This window comes from Molothrus ater, chromosome 2 (genome assembly GCF_012460135.2).
Source record: "Molothrus ater isolate BHLD 08-10-18 breed brown headed cowbird chromosome 2, BPBGC_Mater_1.1, whole genome shotgun sequence".
Classification (NCBI taxonomy): domain Eukaryota; kingdom Metazoa; phylum Chordata; class Aves; order Passeriformes; family Icteridae; genus Molothrus; species Molothrus ater.
In genome coordinates, this window is record NC_050479.2 from 48352201 (window position 1) to 48375221 (window position 23021).

Genomic DNA, 23021 nt, shown 5'->3' on the forward strand with positions numbered 1-23021 from the left:
GTAATAGACTAGTACAAAATAAATCTATCAATATATCTGAAGTCTACAGTCTGCAATAATTACAGGAGAAAACGTACATGTCTGTGAGTGAGATGCCAAAATAAAAGAACGGTAGCCAGTCCTCATTTCTGTGCTCAGGAATCCTGACTTGCACCCTGTTGTGAATTAGCAATGCAAACGAAGTTCAAAAGGAAGTACACATTCCCAAGGTTCAGTCACACATGTGCCTCAGGGTGCTAATGTTTGAAGACGAAATATACCGAAATATACCGCATAGAAGGAGGAGTTGTGTTAGGAAGATGGAAATTTTCAAATGCAGGATCACATTCTTGCTTTGAATTATTCTGAGCAGAGATGATGTTGCTCGGATCACAAAAGAAAACGGTAATAACATGCTAAGTGATAGAAGAAAAGCAACACAAAGTGCCTTGGTATAATGAATACATATGAAAACAAAGGTCATGAAGCACTGAACACTAAGAAGGCATGAAAAACCATGAGTATTATTAAGCTAAAGGCATGGTTTTGAGAAGCCTAGAAATCAAAGTGGCATTGACACTCCGTGGAATTATGGACTCTGTAATAAAAACAGGCAAGAATGGCAAGGGCACTTCTAGCAAGCTTATCTTTGGGATATTTTTCTCCTGTGTAGTAGATCCATACATTGAAATGGATGGAAAACTACTAATCTTTTTCATACAAATAACCTGAATAGAGTTTTCAGGGGAAAAATCAACAGTATTATCCTTATGATAATTTATTGATGTACTAAATTGAATTGTTTGTTGCCAACACATTATTAGCAACATAAATAAACATGTCACTGTTTTTATGTCTATATATAGAGCTACAAAATATATTAAAGAGTTCATGCTGAGTTAAAAGGACTGGTAAAAAGGACAAGATGCTGTGGTAGCATGGATGTTATTTCTCTAGCCTATTGACAAATTACATGAAGAAAGATATTTTTAAATAATTCAATTTAAAAATCATATTGTGTCCCTTTGCCATAAATCAAAGTCCCAGCAGAAGTAGCTAAATCAGCTATTTATAATTTTTCTGGTGCCAACAGAAGCTAGTTTTAGCAGCAGCCATAGCATTTCCTGAGCAACAGAACTGGCCCTGTGGCTGGTTCAGGAAGAAGCCATGCATCCATGGAAGAGAGGGACAGAGAGTATGGCCTTGTGCAAGGTGTAAGGGGCCAGAGATGGAAAAGGGAAAAAAATCAGACAGAATTAACAGAGATGGAAAATTCCATGCTCTACACATTTATTAGTTTGGTATCAAAATATAAGGATTTGAGGAATGCATTCCAGATTTCAGATATCTTTCTCTTGGAGGAAGTGTTTCAACTGCTCTGAGGCTGTACAGAAATAACTCCTTCCTTCCCTCCCTGGAATCTAATTGGGCCCTTCAGGGAGCACATACACCCAGATGGGATCCACCTGACCTACTTTTGGACACTTAACATCTTGATAATTAGATCTGAGTTAGCTGTCTGTGCTGTTTTCATGGTGAAGAAACAGTTGTATAGCACCATTCCTCTCAGTTAAAATAAATACCCATAATAAATAGGTCCAAGTAATAATTTCCTAGAAATGTTGTTAATTATAAAGGGAGACCAAGGTGACTAACAGAGACACAGGGTTAGTTCATGCTGTAAAGGACTTCAATAAGTCTCCAGACCAACCTCCTGCTCACTGAAGCCAGACCAGGCTGCTCAGTGGGTGTCCAGTCAAGTCTTGACCACCTTCAAGGCCAGAGATGGAAAAGCCTCACTGGACAGCCTGCTTCCCTACCTGACTTTCCTCGTGTGGAAAAAATTCTTTCTTATGCCCAGTCTGTCTCACTTTGTGCTTGTCATCTCTTGTCACCATGCACCACTGGGAAGAACAAGGCTTCAACTCCATGCTCACCTCTCCCCTGGCACTGTTAGGTGAGGGCTTCTACTAGATGCCCCCAAACCCATGATTTCTTCAGGCTGAACAAGCTCTTGTCTGCAGCATCTTTTCACAGGCCCCAAACACTGATGGTTTTCCACTGAACTCACTTCAATTTCTGTACCAGAGAGTCCAAAACTGAATGCAGTTCTTTCAAAACCATTGAATGTTTTGAGTTGGAAGGGATCTTTAAAGACCATCTGGATCAACATGAGCAGCCCCTGGCTGTGGGCAGGAACACCTTTCACTGATCATGTTGCTCAAAGCCCCATCAAGCCTGGCTTTGAACTCTTCTGGGGATGAAGCATCATAAATTTTCTGTGTAGCCCACCAATAAGTGTGTGCAGCAGGAAGGGGCTAAACACAGGCTAAAACTAGGGACTTCAGGAGTAAATGGTGGCAGGAAAAACATCAAATCAAAAAGTTTTTCTGCTTAGGATAAGATCTAAAGAGTCATGTTAAGTCTCTCTGTCTACGTCTGGTCTGTCTGACCTGCTGGGGCCATGCTGTGCAGTCTTGAATGCAACAGAACAGACATGGAGGCATGTGGGCTCAGGTTTTTGTCTAGTCTCAGTACCTCTTTCTTTCCCTCACAAATGAATAAGGGGCTCAGGTTTTTGTCTAGTCTCAATACCTCTTTCTTTCCCTCACAAATGAATAAGAAATTGATGCCACGATCTGCCTGTGCCTTGTAGCTGGCTGTGCATCTTCCCTTAGAAATATGAAAATATTCCTGGGTTTGATAATGCAAACATTATTCTTGTGATCACACAATGCTCAAGCAGTGAAAATGGTTCACCCAGTTTGGTCAGAGAAAAGAAATCCCCTAGTACTGACTCCAGGTCTGTGTCATGGCCACTTCCACTTGTATGTTCCAGGAATATACAACTGCTACTCACAACCAGGGAACCTGGACCACTCATCAGCCAAATGATGGACAGAAGAATTGTCTTGCACAGAAATTGTGAAACGAAAGTTTAGGTCTTCTTGCATAATTTTGGGTGAGTGCTTCTTCTCACTTGGAAAATAGGGCTAATATTGCTATTTTCTGTTCAGCTTTTGAACTTTTCTACGACAATCTTTTACTAAGCATTGACATTCTGACTTCTCAGCATCAGCTGTGACTTGTAGGTATTTCAAAAAATAGGAACAGTCAAATAGAAAAACAGCAACGTAGCATTTTGCCATGTTGCTGGCAACAACAGTGTTTCAGTACGCAAGATGAAATGCTGACTAAAGCAAAAAAACAACCATTTATAATTATTTTGAATGGTTGCAAGAATCCTTTTCTGATCCACTTGTCCATTATACCAGAACCATGACCTTGGATTTTCCTCACCACTATAGGCTTGCCTGGAGATCACTAGGTGGTAGCTGACCTTAATAGTTTGTCACAGACACGATCCCCATGCACTTCTCTTGATTTCCCAGACCCCTGCTTCATCCCCATGGACATGTCTAGTTGTCTGGATTGCTGGCTGACCTGGTTCCCATCACCACCTCTCCCCTTTTCCCCTTGTCTGGGTGATGGAAATTGCTGTCCTACCAGCCCCTCCATCCCTCCCTGCTGCCACCCCACTGGCATTGTAGAGTATCCCAGGGCTGCTGCTTCCCGACAGAGCCTAGCTGTAAAGCAGGCAGCACACACAGCTGTGGATTGAGCACCAGGAGATGCAGATGGATAATTTTATTATAGGTTGTACTATGATATTCATGGAAGTGCTTGCAATGTTATGAACCAAATAACCCTTCTTCCTCATCCAACTCTCTCCTTACAACACCGTCTCTCTTCCCCCATGACGGCCTTGTACTTCACTGCTTTGTGTATGCCTCAAGGTATCAGTAGCTAATGTTTTGGATAATGTTTAGACATGAACACAGCTACTTTCTATGTATTTGCACAAACACAAACATGCATTTGAGGATCAATAAATAACAGAGAAATATGACCTCTACCTCTACCTGTAGAAGATGCCAGAACTACAGTGTAAAAAGGCCAAGTATAGACAGTTTATCTGGCCAACAACTTTTTTATTGTCTAACTATATGAAAGTCCTTTGTCATTCTTCCTGTTCATTATCCTGTAGTAGAACAATCATCCAGTATATATTGGATTATTTTGGTCACATAGATGTTGGTCTGTATATAGCCCAAATAATCTTGGGCTATAACCTTGAGAAAATCAATAGAAAATGTCTGCAGCTTTTTTTTAATGCTAAAATGTTACTTGTTTAATTTCACTTATTAAAATAGTTTTTGTGTGTGTGTATGTGTGGGGAGATTAATTATACCCCACTTAAGTTAAAATTTATTAACTTTATAACTTTTGCCAAAGAAAAATGAGATTATCACTTCTAAAGTCATTTCATGCATTTAGCTGAAACTGCCCATTGACTCCATATAAAAATTGACTTTAATAGGGTCTTACATGAATTAATTTAACCCACTTAAATCTGGCTGGACTTCAAAGTCAGCTGGTATTTTCCTCGCATGGCTTAGCTGAGCCCTCCTCAGTCAGCAGAGCTGGGTCTTCCTCTTACTTTCTCCTAATTTGACATGGTATCTACCCACAGGCTTTCAACAACCTCTTGAATAAATAGTGAGGAGCACTGTTTTTTAAACCAACAAGATTGTAACAAATGTAGACAGGAGTCAGATTCTGGAGCTGAAAGATATCCCTTTCTGTGTGTCTGTGTCTATGTTTCATTGCAAATAAATTTAAAGGAATTATTTCTGTAGAAGTCCTGTTGTAGCCTGTGACTGCATTATTATCAATATTTTAAAAACTTCTGATAGAATTTTATGTTTGAGTTTTGCCAAAGCTCTTTGAGAATTAAGGAAACTTCTCTGTCTGACCATCTAGGAGTCACTCTGGCTGTCACATTCCCACCACCTGAGACTGTCACTGCTGGGATGGAGGTCCCTTCACAGTGGGCAGCTTCAGAGAGCTGACAGCTGTTGGAGCTGTCTTGACACCCTACACACCCCACTCTCACACACTCAGATCAGGTTTCCATACTGGCCCAACCCTTGGATTTCCACAACAGAATCTCAGACATCTGGATCCCTAAAATAATTCAATCATGGTGCAATCACAGAATAGCAGGCCAAGCTGGTGCCTCTGAGGACAGACCCTGACCAAAGGACTCCTGGGCTTTCATACCCTCACAATTGGTGCATGGTAAAGTCTGGGGTCTTCCAGCTGAGTGTCCCTCAGCTGGAGGGACCTGGGTCACCTGGCTGGGCCACAGGCCCCTGTGTCCCTTGTTCTGCAAAGGGTCAGCAGTTCACAGCCTCTTGGCTGGGGATGCAACACCCAGAGCTCAGCCTGCACCTCGAACTGCAGCTGCATCCTGACCTACCGGCACTGAGTGTATTCCTCACCGTGAATATCAAAGTGATTTCTAACCATGATTTCCTGATTACAGATCAACATGGAAACATAAAAAGAATATAGAAAAGAAATAAATTATTCTTTTTAAAATGCTCTCATATCTCTAACTTCATGGCCCAAATTTTAAAATGCCATCAATTATTTTGCATGGGTTTTTGGGAACCTCACCTGAATTATAAATATGCCTGGTTTAGATAAAATGCCAAGTTTAGAAAACTAAGCAATCACCCTCTGAATATCTCTCCATTTTCAAGTATTTCAGGTGGAAAATTTAAATACTTGAAACCACAGGCTGATATTTGTAGATGTAAGATAAATATAGAAGAAATCCCATTACTGTTCAAATTCTTCCTAAAATTGATTGACTTATGTAGGGACAGTCATGTACAAGTTCTTAATGTAATAGTTGCACAACCTACAAGAAACTTTTTTGTTGCTTTTTTGTTTTTAATTAAGGCATAATATTAAGGAGTTTATCTAGCAGTTTCCCTTGAACTTCCTTTTCTTTTCATCCTACTTCCTCCATTCAAAGGAAGCTCTCCGTTGGTTTGTTTACATACACTTCATTAGATTAAACCAATGCACATGTATCTTAGTATATTTATAGTATATGTCATTCCCTCGTGAATACCCTTTGCCAGTGACAGTAGTTTCTATTTTTAGTTGAACAACATATTTACTTAGTGCTGGTACAAGTGCTTGGCTTCAGATTTGTAACACAGTCAAGGTTTATTGAGCCAAGAATTTTGTGCACATATTAATATGGCTGATAATGAAGACACAAATACTTTTGTACAAATTCTGTTTATTCTTACATTTACAAGAATTATATATCTAAAATTCTGCCAGCATCACTTCTCAGAATGTGCATAGGATTGTTGTTTTTTATTTTCTTTAAATTAAACCCCAGAAAATCCATACCTACATAACAGAAAAAAAAAAAAAAAGAAAAAGAAAAAGAAGAGCAAATACCATTACCCAGTTCTTTTTTTCCCCAAAAAACCTGACAGAAATTTCATTTCTTTACATTTCATTACATATCATTTCATTGCAGGGTAGACCTTACGATTAGACGTAAATATTCCTAAAAACGTTTGTTTAGAGTAGAAGAGTCAGTGGAACGGTCTCCCATGAGTATTTTGGGAGAGCCCTCCCTCTAGCGGGAAAAGAGGAGAGTTTTTGGAAGGGGTGTTTTTCTGTCACACCACATGACACAAACAGGAGATATACACGATTGGTCGATTTTGCAATTTGGGAAAAGGTAAGAAAAAAAGGCATTAAGCTAAGAATCAGAAGTTGGATGCAGGAAACAAACCATTGTGGACCAGATCAGAGTGTTTTATAAATAAAAAACTGACTGTATAAATAGTGATTGTCATCTTCCACCTTTCCTAAAGGGAAAAAAAAACCCGAACAAAATCAACAAAAAACTCCATACAAAACTAGTTTCCTTGTATCAAAAGTGCTGCATCTTTTATATAAAAATATATCTGAAAATCCTTCAGAACTTTGCATAAACAGCAGGTAGAAAATCCTTGTATACTTACTGATTATTCTAGGAAGTAGTCCACTCTTAGATTAGCTCCTGAGAAAATTCTGTGTTCTTATATCAGCATTTAACATAACTGTCTTCCCTTCATCCACTGTGATTCATCAATTTTGATAAGCTTCATCCGTTTTGATAAGCTTTACCTTCCTCAGAGGCTGCAGAAGAAAATGTAAACATACTCTGGAAAAGTTGTTAAGAATGGGAAACCTTCATTTACTTTGTGTTGCTATACCTCCTATTCACTACAATACTTTGAGCCCTGTCATTTAGGCAGTTCTTGACCCAGTGCACCATGTACTGCTCATCCCACAATTGCACAACCTTTCCAGAATGTTGCTGTAGGACGGTATCCAAAGCCTTACTAAAATGCAGAACTCTACATCCACTGCATTCTCTTCGTCCATGAGGTGATGACCTTGTCATAGAACAGTATCAAATTATAGTTAAATAGGAATTTCTCCTTGTGAGTCCATGTAGATTGTGACTGATGATTACATTATTCTTTAAATGCCTTTCAGTAGTACCCAGTATAATCTTCTACAGTGTTTTTTACAGAAATTGAGGGTAGAATAAAATGTCTCTATCTTCCCTTGCTCCCATCCCATCCCAGAGTAAACTGGCTCCCTTAGCAACTAAAGGCTGGGAGCCTTTATATATATATATTTATGAATGAGAATAACACTGGCCAATTTCCAGTCAGTAGGGACCCCCCCCAGACATCCAAGGCCTTTGGTAGATGGTCAAGAGAGGTCCTGCCATAACATCCACCTGCCATAACATCCACCGGCACCTTGAGAACTCTAGGATGAATCCCATCAGGTCCCATGGACTTGTGAACACTCTGCTGATAGAGCTGGTCCCTTAAAATTCTGGTGTCCACAAATGGAGAACCACTGTTCCTGCAGCCCTGTGACTCAGTGACTCAGCACCCCAAGGCTTACCAGTAATACTAAAGACTGACACAAAAAAAGCATTCAATGCCTCTGCCTTTTCTTCATCACCATTTGTCAGGTGCCCAGCTTCATCAGGTTTTGGTTCAGTATTTTCCTTAAACCTCTTCTTGCTATGAACATACTTTAAGAAGCCATTTTTATTGTCTTGACACAACACTGACCAATTTCAACTCTTAGCCTTTAGTGTTTTCTCCCTACCCATGAGAACTACAGCTCTATGATCCTCCTGCAAAGCCTGACCTTGCTTCCAGAGAACATACAATTTTCTTCTTCCACCCAAGTGGCAAAAGGAGTTCCCAGTTCAGCTAAAATGGTCCTCTGTCCCACTTGTTTGACTTACAGTTCCATGGCATTACCTGCTCTGGGCTTGCAGAAGGCAGTTCTTCAAAATCAACCTGCTCTCACAGAAAGACCTGCATCTTCAAAAGGCAGGGCCCTGTAAACTGGCTCCCTCAGCAACTAAAGGCTTGCTCTCTTCTAGTCCAGGGTAGTGACTTCACTGACCTTTTCTCTCATTACACTGCAAATTTTAAACTCTACCATTTCGTGATCAGTGTGGCCAGATTATAATTTGTGTTACTACACCTATCATCACTTCTCCTAGGAGTCCTCTACACACAGATAAGAGGTGATAAGGTCTTATCTGCTGAGTATTTAAGCAACCATGGGAAGACACACAGAGCTATGAAGTGACCTGACATATTGCCTCACGTCTCTGAGGGAGAAGCCAGCCTCCTGCTCCCTGAGCACCTGGCTGGCTCTGGGATAGAGAGTTTGTGGCCCTGAATGCCAGAGCTGACCATCGGGACAACTGGCAGCCTTCACTCGGGCATTGCCTGACTTGCAAGATGTCATCCTTGTAATGCTGTCAATGCTTTTTGGACACAGATCTCAAACCAAAGACATGAGTGAATATTATTTCAGTATTACAAAGCCATCTCACAGATTGTACATTTTTATTTTATTTAGGGATTCTTACAAAAGCTTCACCCAAGTTCTGCTACAGGAAAGCAGTGCAAGCCTCCTATATCAATTGATTAAGTAGTAGAAATTATTATCAGGGTGAAACAAGGCACTTTTGGATGGTTTTGTCTCTAAAGTCAGGAATATCTAAGTGGTATGAGAAATTGTAACTGAGAAATTGAGGAAATTATAACAGAAGTGAGATATAGGAAATTCTAAGAATTGCTATTAAAAAGTTGGAAAGAATTTATGTACCCTTTGTGTCTTTAAAATAATCTTTTTAATACCTGAAAATTACTGAGTTTACATATAATCTGAAGTTAGGCTAAAACTATGAAAACACACTGAAAGACACTTTCTAACGTTAGACTGCAGTGAATCAAGTTTTTCTCCTATATTTGGATTCTCGTAAACTTCACCTTCCTCAGTGTCTACAGAATAAAATGCAAAAATACCCCTTAAAGTTTCTAAAATGTTAAAATACTATATCAGCCATTCATAAAAATTGCAGGGGTTTTTAATTTCCCCTAATTAAATATTATTCAAAAACTTGGGAGGAAAAAGAGTATAAAAAGAGGATTCCACAATGCCTCCTCTTAAGTTTAGTGATTTTCCTCTGGAAATAATCCAAATTACCTCTAAAAGCATTACCAAGAAGCGGCAATGTCTGTGCTCCCTCTCCTGGCTCTGCAGCAACATTGACCTGGGCAAATACTAACCAGGATAATATCAGGGCTGAAGCCTGTGCACAACAGAAAGAACAAAAATGTGAAGCACTGCACTGTTTCAGCTTCCTCAATGAGAAAAACAGAAGTTGCTTCAAATGGAAACTAAAATTATTTTTAAATATTTTCGAGCTTCTTGAAAGTTTTCCCCAATATCTGACAATTAAAAAATATAAAAATGCCTTGAACAAGGGACAACAGCAGTTTTCTCAGTTTGTAATACTGCAGGTAATTTTTAAGAATAGTTAGTTACAGATATCCTGACCTCCATGGTGGGCAATATATTTAAATAATAGTTTATCTAATAAATTGTTCACAAAGAAGATTTAAATAACCTTTTTAATGCTAAAATTAGATCCTTTTTCATTGTGTTATTGTAAACCCAGTAGCTCCCCAGAACCAAACAGTACCAGAAATAAAAAGAAGACAGCTTCATCCTCTCAGGTGCAATTTATTTCTATAGAGAGAACTCATAGGACCAACACCTTATTGCATCACCATACATGACTATGTATAGTCTACTATGAAGAAGAACAGGTGGTGCGAATAATACAACTTCTACCTCAAATATGACAGAAGGTATCCTTTAAAATTCTTTGGAGTGGTTCTGCTACATTCAACACAGAGCTCTTTCATCTGTAGGATAAAGCCATCCTTGCTAGATTAGTCATGTGTCTTCTCAGCAGCCTTTAATAATGGCTGGTTATTTCAGTCTTAACTAAGAAAATATATTCATTTATAATTAAAAATAAATTAGTGGTTTCACAATAAATGGATAAAGTACATTCTGGCACTTGAGATTTCTTTTTCATTCATTACAATTTTATTATGCTCTTAGATAGCTGAGGCATCTCAGAGGCAATAAGGTTCATACCATGACTCAGGAAGGTCTTCTCTCTAGTGTGGTATACCCTAAACAAAAACTAGGAAAAACAATTTTCCTCTCCTCTGTGGAGGGATAGAATGTAAGAGAATAGTGTAGAAGGCAATCTCACCCCTGAGGAGTTGCAGCTGTGCTAATCACCAAAGATTAGGAACAGCCCTGCCCTTAATAGGCCACAGCTGTGTCCAATAATAAGACGAGTGCTACAAAAGAGTGGGTTAGCTGGGTGAGGAGAGTGATGGAGTTTGTTGGCTGTACTGGGAAGAAGGAGGTAGTGCTGTGAGGAGCTGCTCATGAGACATCACCAAGAAGGTATGGAACTTTGCAATAAGATGATAACACCCCTTTTGTTCAATTTAATGGGGAGGTGAGCTGGGCATGAGGGGTAGCAGGAAGGGCAAAATAAAGATCCTGCTTTCTTCCTCCTACATTTTTTGTGTTATTAACATCTGAAATGGAAAAGATACTTGTTTTTTTTTTTTATGAGATTTGGGAAGAAAAATATACTAGATAGCCCTAAGCAAATATCTGCCACTCCAGGAAACAACTGTCCACATACTGTGTAGTGTGACCAAAAACTGGGGCAGAACATTAGATGGTGTCTAAGACACACTGCAGACAGGACTTAGAAAATAACATTTGGGATGGACCAAGTTAATTACTAGGGAGGCAGCCTCTCTTCCCTAGCAGTAACTCCCAACCACAGCATATGTTTTCCATGACATGACAGCTGAAACCATAGCACCATCAACAGCATCACAGTTGCCTCCAGCCTCAACCCCTCCTTCACAGAGGTATGCCCAAGGGAATTGGGGAATGTGGGCAGCCTCTTACTCCACATGCAGGCATCAATTCAGGTGTGGCTCTGCCCCGTAATCATTTGCTCGTGCAAACCAGAATGACACAGTAGCTTGAGACTCCATTAAGGTTTCCAGAAGAAGTTGTTCTGCTGGTTGGTGTCATAGGGGCAGAGTTATGAGCTATGTATTTCCTTTCCTGCTACTCTGCAACTTGGAAAGAAAAGGAAAGAGGTATTAATTACACCCTGGCCCTTTTTTCAGTCATCCTTCCCCATAGGTACAAGCAGGGGCTAAGGTTAATTTTGCTGCCATTGGCAAAGTGGAGCAATCCTGCCTCTGTGCTGAGGCAGAATGAGCAAGTCCACAATAAGCTATCCCTGCATTAATACAACATGATGAGATTCTAAAAAACCAGTATCTTGACTTACAAAACCAACACTTCCTACTTTTCAAAGCACAAAGACGTTTAGAGTTATACAATACACACTTAGAATAGTGTGACTATAGAAGTGTGATGTATTCTGCTAAATATCAACTAAATATCTCACTTCTGGTCTCTGTATTTAAACAATAATTAAACCCACAAAATTTGTAGGTTTGGCTTCTGACAGTAGCAATTTGTTGCAACCTTGGCTTTCAAGAAAACCTGTCAAACAACTGCTAGGTCATTTCAAAAAAGCAATGCTTATTCAATGACTTGCAATCTCAAGCTAAATGCTACATGCACCAGCTATGAATACTTCAAACACTTGTGGCTTTGGGACACTCTGCACAAAGCCTTTCCTAGAATTGTAGGGTGGTTTAGGTTGCAAGGCACCTCTGGAGTCCTACCCTGCTCAGCAGGGCCATGTAGATCCCTTTTCTCCAGCAATGTCACCTATGCGCTTCCTGTAGCGAGAGAAAGCTGGAGAGATATATAATCCCAAAGTTTAGGGCTGTTGTATAGAAAAGACTATGGACAAGGAAGTTGTCTAATGTCCAGAGCTTATTTAATAATAAAATTTTGGTTTCAAGGTTAGAGGAGGACATTTACATCTTACAGACCATCTGCTCTGTGAGTTTCTACAGACCCTGCTTTTTAAGTAGCAATTGTACTATTTGGTTAAATTCACTATTTAAGAGTCAATAGTAAAAAAGCAAAGGACTAAACATTCCTATGAACATTGATCTTTTTGAACCACAATCAAGTGAAAGTATTACGAAGCTGACCTGCTTTGTTATACCTGTGGAATTGTTATACCTCTGGAAGCACTAGTAGGTGTATTCATGGAGAAAGGCAACAGTGCCTCAGCTTTCAGATGCTCAAGAACTGATAAACATTTTCTGTTTGTGAAGGATGGAAGGGGCAGTCTTCAGGTCTGGATCACTTCTGTGAAATGATTCTCAAAACTCATATTGACACCTCCAGAAATGAAACTTACCATAGACAAGGAGCATAAGGAGAAATATCATTTGATCCTTTTACAGGGAGTAAAGGCAGTGCATGTACAGATATTTGTCTAGATAGCAAACAATGGCAAGCCCCAACACTCAATGACAATACAAACTAAAAATCTGAGCTACATACAAAATGGTTTAGCTCATTGACCCATCTTGATGCTGGCCAGTTTCAGCAGCCCTGCTTTTTAGCCTGTGTGTTGATGCTGGGGCTTGTGATAAATTTCAGGGACAAGGAACCCTTGATAACAGGTCTGATACACCTGAGGTCTATAATACCGAAATGCTTTTTCTGGGAGAAAACAGGAGCCCCTGTCTTCTCACAGAAATACTCTTTCTGGGAGAACACAGACACAAGGAGCCCCGAGTCTAGTGCGTTATACTCACTACACAAAACCAGAATCACGTTTAACACTAGAAGTAAACCTCCAGTCAGAGATGAATGTTTAAATGCAATTGCATTTTCCTAAATAAAAAGGTGAAGTGTTAGAAGCATAGATTGAAGAATTTTTTTAGTAACATAGACCAGTCTGGCTTGTCTTCAAAAGAAAATTAAACTCAATAAAGAAAAACCCAAACCAATCAAACAATAGAGAAACAAATAAAAAAGAAGAATTAACCTTTTTTTTTTCCTGTATGGCAGAAATAGGGATTAATGAAGGCAGTATAGGTTTGGCAAAAAGTTGGATGATGTGCCTGAAAGTTATTCTCTTCTACAGCTGCTTTTTGTATTTAAAAAAAGAGGGACAAATCTGGGTTAAAAAGACATCTATGGAAAGTTACAAAAATTTCACCTTTCAAATAAAAATCTTTAACACTTAAAAATTGCAGCTTTACACATTGACAAAGATTGCTTATGGGTAAAAGTTCAATGGCTTTGGAGAGGAGTCAGTGAAAAAAAAAAATCTCAAGAAATGTCAGGAAGGATCGATCTCTCTTAACTTCACTGGCCTTATTCAGCTCTCATGTTAGCAGGTGATCCAATAAAAATGTGAATAAATACAACCCATTGTTTTTAGACATCAAAGGTCACCACTTGAGTTAGATAAGGTTATTTCAATCTAAGTGCACACCAAACCTATGAACTTGGGGAGTTATTACACATGAAAGCATCAATACTACTCTGAAGAACTTAACAGAGTTTTCATAAGCCAAAAGGGCTGTTAGGAGTCTATGATGCATGAATTAAGAGAATTAGGCTTGTATTACTTTATTTTCATAACAGTTTATTTGTATTTTGGGTTTATTGATGTTAAAATGTAACATTTATATTAATCCACAGTATATATTAATTTTCAAAGATTTGAAATTATTAGGTAGTTATTTAGTTCCTAATAAATGTTTGGTACCCATATATGATGTCACTATCATGTATCAACTGTAACTGATTTCTTAAATGAAGCATTAAATTGTTGAAATCTAAGGATAGCTGTTCAGCCTGTTCTCTTTTCCTTCTTACCCCCTTCAGGGCTTTTTTTTATACAGGTAGGGATGAAATTTAGGTTATGGTCTTTTTTTCCCTTTAACAGTTTGTGAATTTTATATTGAACAGCAGCAGGAGAAATAAAAACTTATTTGTCTTACAGAATTATGACACTGTAGAAGTTAATTATTACTTTGACCCTTTGTACAGATTCTTATGCTGCCTTAAATGAAACATGATCTTTATGATTTTTGTTTTAGTTAAAGTACTGATTTCACACATGAATAAAGTTTAAGTCAGGTAAAAATTAGTCCTTTTTTGTGTGCTTTAAATATTATTAAGAACATAAAGGTATTTCTATCTTAAATAGTAGCCACCTTATATATAGACACTTTATATTTCAGAGAAAATTATTTCCTCAGATCTATTAAATAATTTTGTGTTCTTGTAATTCCAGCTGTGAAATGAAATGATCATTGCCCAAAAGATGCTACAAAACATTGCAGTCACTTCTGAAGAGGTGGGCTGTAAATATTTATAAGGCTTTTGAGATTTTAAGTCTGCAAACTCTAGAACTGGGAATGTCAGCATTTATCTATTACAGTTACTCTGAATATTACTACAGAAGTGTGACAACAGCACATTTCTATAAACACAGAAATGTTCAGAAACTACCATATACAGACAAGACTTATCCTTGCAGAAGTGCATAAAATGTATTTGTGAAAACCTTTTTGTGATCACTAATTTAATTTACTTTTACTGCATTGTGCTCCCAAATGGCTGAAAAAGCAGTTTAGAAAATTAAATATCAGGAAAGTTGCTACTGTGATTATATCCATACATTTATGTGGGGAAGCCTTAGAGTGTCTGTTTTTTTTGCTGGCTGCTGTATATCCAAGGATCAAAGGTAGTTGCAGTGCTTGTCTGAATGCAGTGCTTGTCTAAATTATTTTCACTAGACACTCGCTTTTGCAAAGGATTGAGGGGACAGATCCAAAACCAAATTAAGGTTCTTATCACAATGTCTAATCTCTATGTGCCTGTCCCTTCAGAGACCCATCAGAATCCCAAGGTTATTGACCCTTTTTACATGTTCACGGGAACTAAACCTACAAGTCAGTGACTGTGAGTCGAGGACTTTTTACATGTTTATAGAACAGTCTCCAGGAAATTTCAGGCTCTGGTGATTTTTCTGTCTACTGACAGGATGTGCTGTTCATTCTCCACTATGCAGAAAAACTGAAGTGTATCTTGTAATTAGGAGATCCTCACCAAAGTACCTACTAAGCTGGCAGCTTGTTTGGTTGACTTGCCATGCTCTCCAGTCTTCAACAAACTTTCAAAGATGATAATCACGTCACAAATAATTGTGTGCAGGCGTCCTTAGCCTCCAGCTTTCATTTAGCTGTCTTGGTGACAGTGAATTACCTGAAGTTCCTCTCCCTCTGAGAATGCCAGGCAGGCAGCTCAGGAGTCACCCCAAGAAAGGCAGAGTGAATGATTTCCATGAAACACTTGCCTTTGTGTGCTGCCTGTGCAGAACGCCTGGCTCTGGAGCTCAGGTGGGATGCAGATCTTGGGAAAGCACAGATCAACCTGACTGAGGGACATCAAGCGGGAACATTTTCTTTCAGTGCTGGGTTAACCCCAGGTACCAGAGAAAGCAGCACATACATAACTTTCCACAGGAAGGTGCCACACTGGTGGCCAAGGTGTGCAGGGAGCCGTCCTACATTCTCCCACTGCCGCTGTCCATGGAGGTCAGAGCAGCAGTGTGGGCTGGGCTCTTGCCAGGTGCACCCTGATGAGCTGGGACCCCCCCCCCCCCCCCCCCCCCCCCCCATGTCAGGAAGACACGGAGCTTTGCTGCCAACTAGCATGTTTTCAAGCACTTTTATTGTGGTCCTACATCTTCTTTTAAAAAAAAAAGTAAAAAAAAATTTGAATGTTTTTCCTATTCCTGTCAGTTCCAAACATTTATGGGAATTTGCACGTGGGAAGCCGAGGGAGTACAGGCTGTGCCTCCCTTCCTGCTTGTCCAGGGTGCGGTTCCTTATTACAGAAACTCCCGGCTGCCCAGGAGACTGGGGGGCTGCTCTCTGCTGAACCCCAGAGCAGCAATTGTGTCCACCTTGTGGCTTATTACAAGGAATAACCCAAGCACCAGTACAGATTGAGGGTGACCTGCTGGAAAGCGGCTCTGCTGAGGAAGACCTGGGGTTCCTGATGGACAACAAGTTTTCCATGGGCCAGCAGTGTGCCCTGGTGGCCAGGAAGGCCAATGGTATCCTGGGGTGCATCAGGAAAAGCATTGCCAGTAGGCTGTGGGAGATGATTCTGCCCTTCTGCTCAGGCCTGGTGAGGCCAAATCTGAAGTGCTGTGTCCAGTTCTGGACTCCCCAGTAGAGGACAGACGTGGAGCTCCCCTAGCAGATCCAGATGCTGTGGAGTAAGGGACTGGGGCATTTCTCTTACAAGGAAAGGCTAAGGGAGCTGGGCCTGTTCAACCTCAAGAAAAGACACAACTGAGAGGGGATCTCTCATCAATAATTATCTGAAGGGAGGGTGCCAAGAGCATGGAGCCAGGCTCTGTTCAGTGGCGCTGAGCAATAGCACAACAGGCAATGGGCAGAAACTGCTGCACAGGAAGTTCCACCAGAATCTGAGGAAGAACTTCTTGACTGTGCAGGTGACCCTGCACACGAACAGATTGTCCAGAGAGGTTGTGTTCCTCAAAGGAGTTATTCGAGAACGATCTGGAAGGAAGCCTGTTGAATGTGTTCTAGGATGACCCTGCCAGCGCAGGGAGGCTGGGCCAGGTGACCCGATGTTGTCCTTTCCAACTCTCCCGTTCTGTGATCATATTAGGTAAGGCCATCAGCGTTTCCAAGAAAGAAAACAATGCGCATTTCAAACACCAGTCAGGAATACACAATGGTATTTCTTTTGCCCCTAGAGCACTATTCCGCCCAGCCACGGGCACCCTCACGCCTGCGGGCTCTGAAGGGTCCCCGACCGCTCAGACCGCCCTCTGCCCCCGCAGCGCGGTCCCAGCCCGGCCCCGCCTCCCGGCAGCCCCCGCGCGCCGCCCGGCCTCGCGAGACTCTGGGCTCTCGCGACAGCGGGGCGCCGCCATCTTACCCGCTCGCTCGGGCGCTCGCTGTGTCGGGCGCTGCGGCTCAGGGCGGCGGGGGGGCCGCCCGTCCCGTCCCGCTCCGCACCGCACCGCCCGTCCCGCTCCGCTCCGCCGCCACACTCGGCCGCGCCGCCCTCCGGCGGGGGGGACCCGCGCTGCGCCCGGGACGCGCTCCCCGGCAGAGGAGCGGCGAGAGCGGGGCCCGCGGAAAGCAGCCGCTGCTCGGCTGGTTCCGCCCCCTCCGTGTCGCTGGGCCTCCGGCCCCTGCCGGGCGGCTTCTGCTCAACCGGGAGGCGGCGGAGAGTGCGGGGAGGCGCGGCGGGAGCCGGGGTGCCGGCCGGCCGGCGGGCGGCGCGGACCCCGCCGCCGGGGCTGCTGCTGCTGCTGTTGCTGCTGGTGGGGAGGCGGGGGGCCCGGGCCGCTCTGGATGGTGGTTAAAATGATCATAGAAAACTTCGAGGCGCTGAAATCCTGGCTCAGCAAAACCTTGGAGCCCATGTGAGTAACCGCGACCCTTCCTCGCCCTCTCGCCCCCTCGAAATAAACCTTCCCCTTGTAGAAGATGGGGATCCGCAGGGGCGGGAAACGTGGTGCCGGCGAGTCCCGGGAGGGCATCCCGGGAGATGCCCTCTCAGCACCCTTCTTCCCCGGCCGCCGTGTGTGAGGGGCTGCGTCCTTCTTGCGCTCTCCCGCTCTCCCGTCGCCGTCCTCGGCCGGGAGGTAGGACCATCTCCCTCCAGAGGATGCAGCTTCCCCCCCTAGCGACCGCGTTCCTCCTCCCTTTGTAGCCCAGGGAGAGCGGGAGCCGCTGTGTGTGCGTGTGCAGCTCGCCGTGCCCCGCGCTCAGCCCCCGGAGAGGCCGCGGTAATGAGCACGGCCCGCCGCCCTGTGCGGGGACCTTCTCCGAGAGAGCTCAGGTGCCGCTGGGACGTCCAGCGGGATCCTGGGATCTTCCCTGCAGACTCGTCGCACATCATTCTTGGTTATTTGGAGTGTTTGACGCTCTCTGGCTTCCCTTCCCCCAAATAAAAATTGCATCAGTAGAGGCCTTGGGAGTAGGAGCCCCAGAGAATAATTTGCCTGTTTGTGAATACGTGCGTGCCCTCTAAGGATAACATTCGTGTGAGTAAGTGGGGCTCTTCTGTAAATACATCTTCCTTCTCTGAGTGGTATTTGAGTGGAACTGAAGCGTGAACTTAGTTTTAAAGGTGTATATTCTGGAAGTATGGTGTCTACAGATAAAAGCATACACTTTTTTTTGTCATTCTGGACCACTATTTTAACATGTCTGAATTAAATTTGCTGGAGTTTGATTTGAGTTAAATGAACTAGAACTCCTGAATTCAGTCTGGTCTTAACTTTTGTGCTGAGATGTTTGCCCACTGTAGCTTTTACTCTTGACGAGCTCAGATGGGCGAGCAAAATTTTCTTTATTGCTTCCATAACCATTAGTTATTTGTATGTACAGATACAGTTTGTAGGGCTTATGCTGTAATAACTTGAAAAAGTAGTAAGATGCTAGGACATTTTTAGGAGAACTCTTGGGTGGTTCTTTTGTTTGTTTGTGGCTTTTTTTTGAGGTGGTGGGGAGGAGGTAGTGGTTCTCCTTTATTCCATAGGGTCTAATCCAGACCACACTAAAATAGATGAACTGAGTTTACTTTCAGTTGTCTTTGAATTAGGCTTGCAACAAAATTACACTGAGTGTCTTTGTTATAAAAGGTGTGACGTTTAAGATTTTTATTTTGGGGGGGAAAAAAGGGCATAATCTTGTAAAGCTGTAGTTTGGGAAAGGTGAATTACTTTTTATCTTGGGTTGGTATAATGCAATATGTTGTGTTCTGGGGTAATAGACTTCTCTAGTCCTCTGCTGCATAATGCTCACTATTAGTTTCTGGGTACTTTCTTGTATGAATATTTTGTTAAAGGCAATCAGGAGTTTGATGCCAGTATTTTAGAATGTGCTGGTTAAGAGGCTTAGAACAGATGCAGGTTGGACCATGTTTCTTTGTTTGAATATTAAACCATGAGCTCTGTTAGCAATAGTCACCAGTTACAAGGGTAAAATTGAGATTTTCAGCTTTCATTATCTGTGCAATTTTCTGCCTTTTTCCACTTAAAAGACCAGCATGTATCTGTAAGATTAAACGTGGTGTGTGAGCAGATCAAATGTGTTTTGAAAATTGTGGAGAGCTAGGGAGATGCTGGTCTGGAGGATGGTGAGTTCTCTGCATTTTTAGCTTTGGGAGAAAACAAACCAGCAGTGACTGTCATTCAGTTTTCTGCAGTGTCCTGTGTAACTGCATTGTTGAATAGATATTAGAATTGGCGGAGATGTATTGCCCTTTCCGGGCAGTCGGATACTCCTGGAGGTGCTTTTGGTGTCAGCTATCCGAAGTGTGTGACTACGGCCGTAGCTTCTGGCTGTATGAAAATTTCAGTGTGCAGCTACTTCTAAAGAAGTAACTGTTGCACCACTAGTACAGTGAGGTGCTAACTGCTGATCCTCTGAAGGTGTTGCTGTAGCCCAGAAATGATTTTTGACTTGTCTTTTCCTGTTAATGAAACAAAAGTGCCAAATGTTGTGTAGTGGCTCTTTCAGAAACCTTTAGCTGCAAGATACATGGCTTAACCTCCTGACTGCACTAAGAAAGACACCACTGTATTAGGTCATCATGGAGGTGGTGTCTTGGTGGTTTCAAGGGGAGAAGTGCATTTAAGAAGAAGCATGAATAAATTTTATACAAACATGTCTAGATCTATATTTATGGGCTAGTTACCTAGAGCTGAATAGTTAGAACATGCTGCACTTTCCAAGTTGCCTTTTCAAGGAGCTAGCCTTTTTTAATCAGGATGTATAACTTGTTCCAAAGGCCATAATGCATGTACTTCTAAAACATAATGTTTCAGAATTAAAATATCGCAATAGCCACAAAAATTGTCTCATTTCATCTTTAAACAGTTCTAAAAATGCTGATTTCCTAATATAAAGAAACAAGTGCGTTATGTAATTATATAGACTGGACAAGATTTGGTTGTTGGACTGCTTTCACATGGAGTCTCTGGGAAACAGTGTTCATAGACAAGAATGTTTGAAGGGGAGAGATGGTGGAGGATTTAAGATTTGGAATTTTGTTAGTAGTAGGTTGTTGGGTTTGTTTGTTTGTTTTGGACTACTCTAATGCCTTTGGCAAAGCCTTGGTGATCATCCATACAAAAAGGCCTTATGTGAGTTTTGTCTTGTTGCAGTGAGGCAGAAATTGCAAATGCTGCCATGCTGGAGCCTTTGCAAGTCCATCTCGGTTTAGGGGTAATAGGTCTGTAGGAGCTTTCTACAGCTCTTCAAGAAGAGGCTGCTTTTGTCATTTTGGAAGTAACTCTTTGTGCAGAATTGCTAAATATACGCTCAGAATCATTGCAGACACGGCCATGTAAATGTAGTACCAGTACAAATAAACTGGCAAGAGGCTTTTTGTGCTGTGGCTACTGTGCGTTTGGCTAGAATTATCTTGTATATTCAACTCCTGTCAGTTCTGTAAAGAAGGCATTTGTTACCAGTCATCCTCGTTGCTTGCGAACAGCAACGAGCTAAGTTTCTGGTGTTACACACTTTCTTGTTCGTGGCATGGTTTCTATCAAGTGGTGGAAAATGTTAAACTTGGAATATAACCGTCTGCCTGTCATTTCTGATTTCTATACTAACAAGGCACTCACTGAGCCTGTCAATTGTGATGAGTTGCTTTCCTGCAAGTCTGTTCCAGATACTCTGTAAACTGTACATAGTACTTGCTGGAATATTAGGATCTGGCTTGGCAAAGTTCCAAGTAGGGATTTCCTTAATTTTTTTTTTTCTTGAATTTGTTTGAATCTCTACTTGTGAAAAAAAAGTAACTTTTTGTACTAATGCTACACTCACAATTTCGCTTTTAAGACATTGTAATATTCTCTCCCTTGCCCTAATTCTCTACACTGGAAAGTTTCCTTGGTTTTAATTACTTTGTGTAAAATAAATTAAATTGAAATATTTGTGGCCTGCTGAATTTTACTTTCAATTTGATTAAGGCTCTCATATCTAATTTTTCTCCATTTCACTGTATTTACATTTTTGTGAAGGTTTGTTCCTGTGCTAAATCAAACTTGAAAAAAGATGCAATGCCTACAACAACATTATGCACTATTTAGGCGTACCTCATTTAAATGGAAAGGTATTTTTCATTGGTGAATTCTGTAAGTGAATGGGGTGTTGTAATGACTTTCATCAGATGGAATAAAATGAAAATTGTTTAAAGAATATTTTGAGTATATTTATCATTGGAATATTTTTTGGCCAGTGATCTGTGTCCTCTGGTGTTATGCTCTCGCTGTTCTTTGTTTGTCAGGCTTTCCAGCCCTTTTTTTTTGGCTTCACAGGTTACTGAGAAAAGGTAGCAAATAAAAAAGGTTTAACAGTGTTGTAAGGAATATGCTAATAAGCCAGGACATTGAAAGCATGTCCTACCAATAACACTTATTGGGCCACCATGAGATTTCTCTGATTTTCCATGAAACTTCCTAAGTTCAGAGGCAATAAGCATTTCTCTTTATTTCACTTAATTTTGTTAACACCTCGTGTGAAGCTCTTTGTAACTAAGACAAATCACAAATGCACGTCAGTGGTATGTAGTTTTTAACACTAGTTATTTTTCTACATCTGCTATGAAACTTGATAATTTTCACCTGACTCACAGAGAGCTACTGTGTTTGAGAAATCAAGGTTCCTAGCTTAGGGTGCTGATACTGCTAAGCTTCTGAGTAAAAATATTATATTAGTATTAAAAAATTGGCACTATTAGGTATAGTTGAAAGCAGAAAATAAAAAGGAGAAAATTACTCCTGTTACAGAAACCTTTTTTGTTCTTGCAGTGAATATCAGCAGTGAAGTGAAACCCCTTTGACTGCATTGCATGTGTCTCAATGTGAGACACTGTGATGAGTTTTGCTTTCTGCATTGAATGGGTGTTGGAGAGCCAGCAAGCTGACAGCTGTTCTGCCTCATGAGAGCTGTCTTGAATCTAGGGGTGGTATTCTAGGCTGCCAATTACTGGTTGCAGCTGTATGAACATGTCAGATCTGGGTATCAGAATAATTTAGAACTGATTTAATGGCATCATTAGCTTGAATAGCAGCTTTGGAGGCTGCAGCATTCCTCGATGTGTTTCTATTGCTTTAAGTACTGTTAGAGAGGTAATTAAAGTGAGGATCATAAGAGTAGTCCTCCTTAGCCACACTGGTGTCTCAGGATAAAAGTTGGATCTTGCTGAATGAGTTTGTAATTCATTTTACTTACTGAAGTAAGTTTGCACCATATTACTTTACATCATAGCTTTTTATAGATTTTTTTTTAGTAACAACAGAGTGGTGCAACTGCCTGAATTAAGCTGGCTGCACTGCCCAGCAGGCCATGTACATATTTCTGCACCCACTCGGCCCTGCAAGTAGAAAGCATTTCTCTCTGCCTTCAAACACAGCCATGTCCACCTTGGTTAATGTCAAGAACTGAGCAGTATTTTAGCAGTATTTTAGCAGTCTTCAGGCAACAAAACTAGACTCTGAAATTTAGGTTATTAACACAGGATTGGAGCATGGCAAATAGCATGCACCTACATGTCATTTCCTCTACAGCAGCACCATTTGTTGCCTGGAGGACTACAGACATGCTTCTGAGGTTTCACTGTGTTGTGGTAGTTCAAATTTGTCAGGGAACTAGTGTCAGGATTTGCAGCATCTTTTTGGTTTGTACATTAATTTTAAAACTGAAGAAAAAATCCCCTTGGTT

The 23021-nt window shown here is 41.3% G+C and overlaps 1 protein-coding gene across 3 annotated transcripts in view; it reads left to right on the top strand.

Annotated features, from left to right (window-relative positions):
• The first annotated feature begins 17226 nt into the window (after positions 1–17226).
• The window catches only part of RBM26 (RNA binding motif protein 26), a 48605-nt gene continuing 42810 nt past the window's right edge, over positions 17227–23021 (top strand). For all 3 annotated transcript variants that reach the window (XM_036401903.2, XM_036402075.2, XM_036401989.2), the window contains exon 1: positions 17227–17704. In XM_036401903.2, coding sequence (XP_036257796.1) covers positions 17634–17704 — 71 coding nt within the window. In that variant the 5' untranslated portion in view covers positions 17227–17633. The remainder of the gene's footprint in view (positions 17705–23021) is intronic.